The sequence below is a fragment of the Bufo gargarizans genome, chromosome 9 (genome assembly GCF_014858855.1).
Source record: "Bufo gargarizans isolate SCDJY-AF-19 chromosome 9, ASM1485885v1, whole genome shotgun sequence".
NCBI classification, from domain to species: domain Eukaryota; kingdom Metazoa; phylum Chordata; class Amphibia; order Anura; family Bufonidae; genus Bufo; species Bufo gargarizans.
This window is the reverse complement of record NC_058088.1, coordinates 40,092,931-40,096,071: the sequence shown is the minus strand read 5'-3', so window position 1 is coordinate 40,096,071 and position 3,141 is coordinate 40,092,931. Positions and strand designations below refer to the sequence as shown.

Below are 3,141 nucleotides of genomic sequence, written 5' to 3'. Positions count from 1 at the left end.
TTTTCACGGCACGGAAATACTGAACGGAATGCACACAGAGACACTTCAGTTTTTTTTTGCTGAACCATTGAAATGAATGGTTCAGTATATGTACCGCATACTGAACTAAAAAAACGTCCCGGATACTGAACGCAAAATACTGTTGTGTGCATGAGCCCTAACCCCTTCCCTGCAGCCAGAGGTGTAACTTCGCCAGTATGCACTTTCTGTAATACCAGTGTCTTATGCGGCACAAGGGTCTTTGGGCCCCTCAGGCTCCTGGTCCCGGTAGCGACTGCTACCTCTGCACCCCCTATAGCTACACCCCTGATGTCAACCCCAAAAAGCTTCTAAAAGATGCAACAATTTCATGGTATTGTTTACAAGCCAAAAAGCACAATAAAATAAACATATTGTGGCAGGAACCTGAAGGTGGGTTCACACATAGGTTTTTAATGGCGTTTTTTGTGCTTTAGTGCATTTTTTGTGGTAAAAACACTATCTCTATGTTTTCTGAAGTTCTATGAGAAATATTAAATGTCGGACATGCAAGCGTTTTTTTTATTTAGCCATTAAAAAAAAACACAGCATGTTTCCTTTTGGCATTTACTTTTCTATAGGAATAAAAGTCAGAAAGAAAACCATGGTTCACACAGTCATAAAAAAAAAAAAATGCTGCTAAAAAAACTATGTAAGGCCTCATGCAGACGACCGTATGTATTTTGCGGTCCGCAAAAAATACGGATGACGTCCGTGTGCATTCCGTATTTTGCGGAACAGAACAGCCGGCCCTAATAGAACATTCCTATCCTTCTCTGTAATGCGGACAATAATAGGACATGTTCTATTTTCTTGCGGAACAGAAATACGGAAACGGAATGTATACGGAGCAATTTTAGTCTTACTGGCTCCACATACGGTCTGCATAAAAAAAAAAAAAACGGAAAGAAAATACGTTTGTGTGCATGAGCCTTTACGCTGCGGTTTTCCACATGAAAATCTGTACACACGTCATCAACATTGTGTGCACGTACCTTTCCGGGGAACCCTTTCGGGTCCAAGCAGATCTTTTTATGAAAAAAAAAGAAGTTTGCAAGTTTTTCTAAAAATCTGTCCAAATCCAAATTTCACCCAGAACACCCCCCCCCCCCCCTTAGTCAGTGAAGCCCCAGCTAAGTTATGTAAATGCACTCCGGCCCCGCAGGTGTTAAAATCTCCATGGCACCGAAAAGTGAATGGGTTAAGTGCACATTCCTGCTGAATGTGTTAAACACTACACGTATTGTGCCGCACACACGTAGGGCGCTTCCCTGCAGGGGTTAAACAGCTGAGCGCCCTCCCTCCAGCATTCCAGGCTTTCGCTCCCAGCTCTGCGCATGCGCCTTCCCTTGCGCCGAGTGCCAGATCCCTACGCAGTGCGCCCCGGACATAGGACTCGGAGGACGGGGACTAGCGAGCAGAGCGCAGTGCTGCGGCCAATCACTCAGGAGCGGGGGCAGAGCTTGGGGTGCACGGCACTTTTTTTTTTCGGGTGCAAAACTTCTCTGTGCCAGGCAAAAAGTTTACCTGTGCCACCGGTAGGAGAGAGGGAGCGGAGCAGATACGTGGTATCCAGCGGCCGTCATCACAGGACTCCCCTCTCCTAGCACTCTTTGTCCTCCGCCTGCATCATGCTCTGGATATCCTTCTCCCCTCTGCTCCTTTGCACTTTAGCCGCCTGCAGCCTGGCTGTCCGGGCTGACAAGACGAAAAGTTGTGCGGAGGTCCGGAAACTTTATGAGTCCAAAGGCTTCAACCTGAATGATGCTCCAGTCCATGAAATCAATGGTGAGTGGGGTGAGTCTTCTGTGAATTGGGCTGTATAGGGGGTGATTGGAGTGATCTCAAGGCTAGAGGCTAGAAGTTGGGGGCCTTATGGGAGAGGGGACATTATGGAAGAACCCCTTCTATCCTTTTCTGGCCTCTAGAGTATGGAGCCCCCCAGGGCAGAACTTTTAGCACTGGGACTAGTATCGGATCAGCCGTCCATATGCTAAGAAGATCATAGATGTGTTTATTTTTTGCCTTAAAAAAATTCAAAAATTGAATTCTTTTGAATTGACCAATAGTCCTACTAATCCTGGTCAAGTTGTTCAACTTCCTCAAAGTTCTCAACTGGTCAGATGTCCCATATGTCAATTCTCCCATGACCATATGTTTGTAGGAGCAAGGTTGATCCCCACGATGGGGGTCTCACTATTGGTTGTACTGTGTCGGTATGGGTCAGGGCCGGCTATGGTGATTCAGGCACAGGAAACGAGGTCTGGATTGGGTTCAGTCATCCAAGTATCCCATCAAGCATGTGTTATGCAGACGTGGTGTGCGCCTGCATTCACACTCTTTTAATTGCCCCTTGGGGCAGGATTTCCTCACTCTACCTTTATTACCTTTATTGGACGCTCCTTCCCCTATTGTTTGGGCTGATGCATTGTGCCATGTGCAGCTTTTACTCTGTATTGTTTGCTGAGCCCCCTTGTATACTCTTGTTCAGGGGCTTTATACTCTTTTGTGAGTAGGTGGCATCTAGATGCTGATGAGGCCCTACAATCAGATGATTGAGTTGTCTCAATGTTTCCATCTCATGTATCTCAATAGGTTCAGATTGTACCAGTTATTATTTATTTACGGTATAGATATAATTTGTCTTTTGCGTCTTACCAGGCCTTTGCCAGGTACTGTTCTCGAACTCTGAAGCAGGTTAATCATATACCGGCTACAATAACCCTTTCAGTCTACAGATGTCTTTGAGAAGTTATGTCTGGCACCTCTCGTTCCTTTCAAATGTTTGGTTTTAGAAATATTTCCACTAGAACAGTATGTGGGAATCTGGACCTCAAGCGATGTTCTGGAGTCCTAAGAATAATACGGCAGAGGGGAATTTTTGGGTTCAGGTATTCAATAATAGGTACTCTCTTCCAAGGAGTGGGCACTTATCCTTTTAATGGGATCAAATTTAGAGGTTCTAGTGAAGGGGGAAATGAATTCACTTGTGGTTTCAAGGTCAGATTATCAGGAGACATCTCAGTGGGTTCTTAGTGTGATAAATCGATTGCCTTGTGGGTGTCTCTTAGGTACTGCTGCATTGGTTGTCTTTGATTTTACCCTTTTAGTGTGAAGTTGTAG

At 45.3% G+C, this 3,141-nt stretch overlaps 1 protein-coding gene across 1 annotated transcript in view; it reads left to right on the top strand.

The window, feature by feature from the left end:
• Window positions 1-1,404: 1,404 nt before the first annotated feature.
• LOC122946394 (glypican-4-like) overlaps window positions 1,405-3,141 on the top strand; it is a 104,409-nt gene continuing 102,672 nt past the window's right edge. Inside the window, exon 1 of the mRNA XM_044305993.1 lies at window positions 1,405-1,806. Within this exon, the coding sequence (XP_044161928.1) occupies window positions 1,650-1,806 (157 nt within the window). The 5' untranslated portion in view covers window positions 1,405-1,649. The remainder of the gene's footprint in view (window positions 1,807-3,141) is intronic.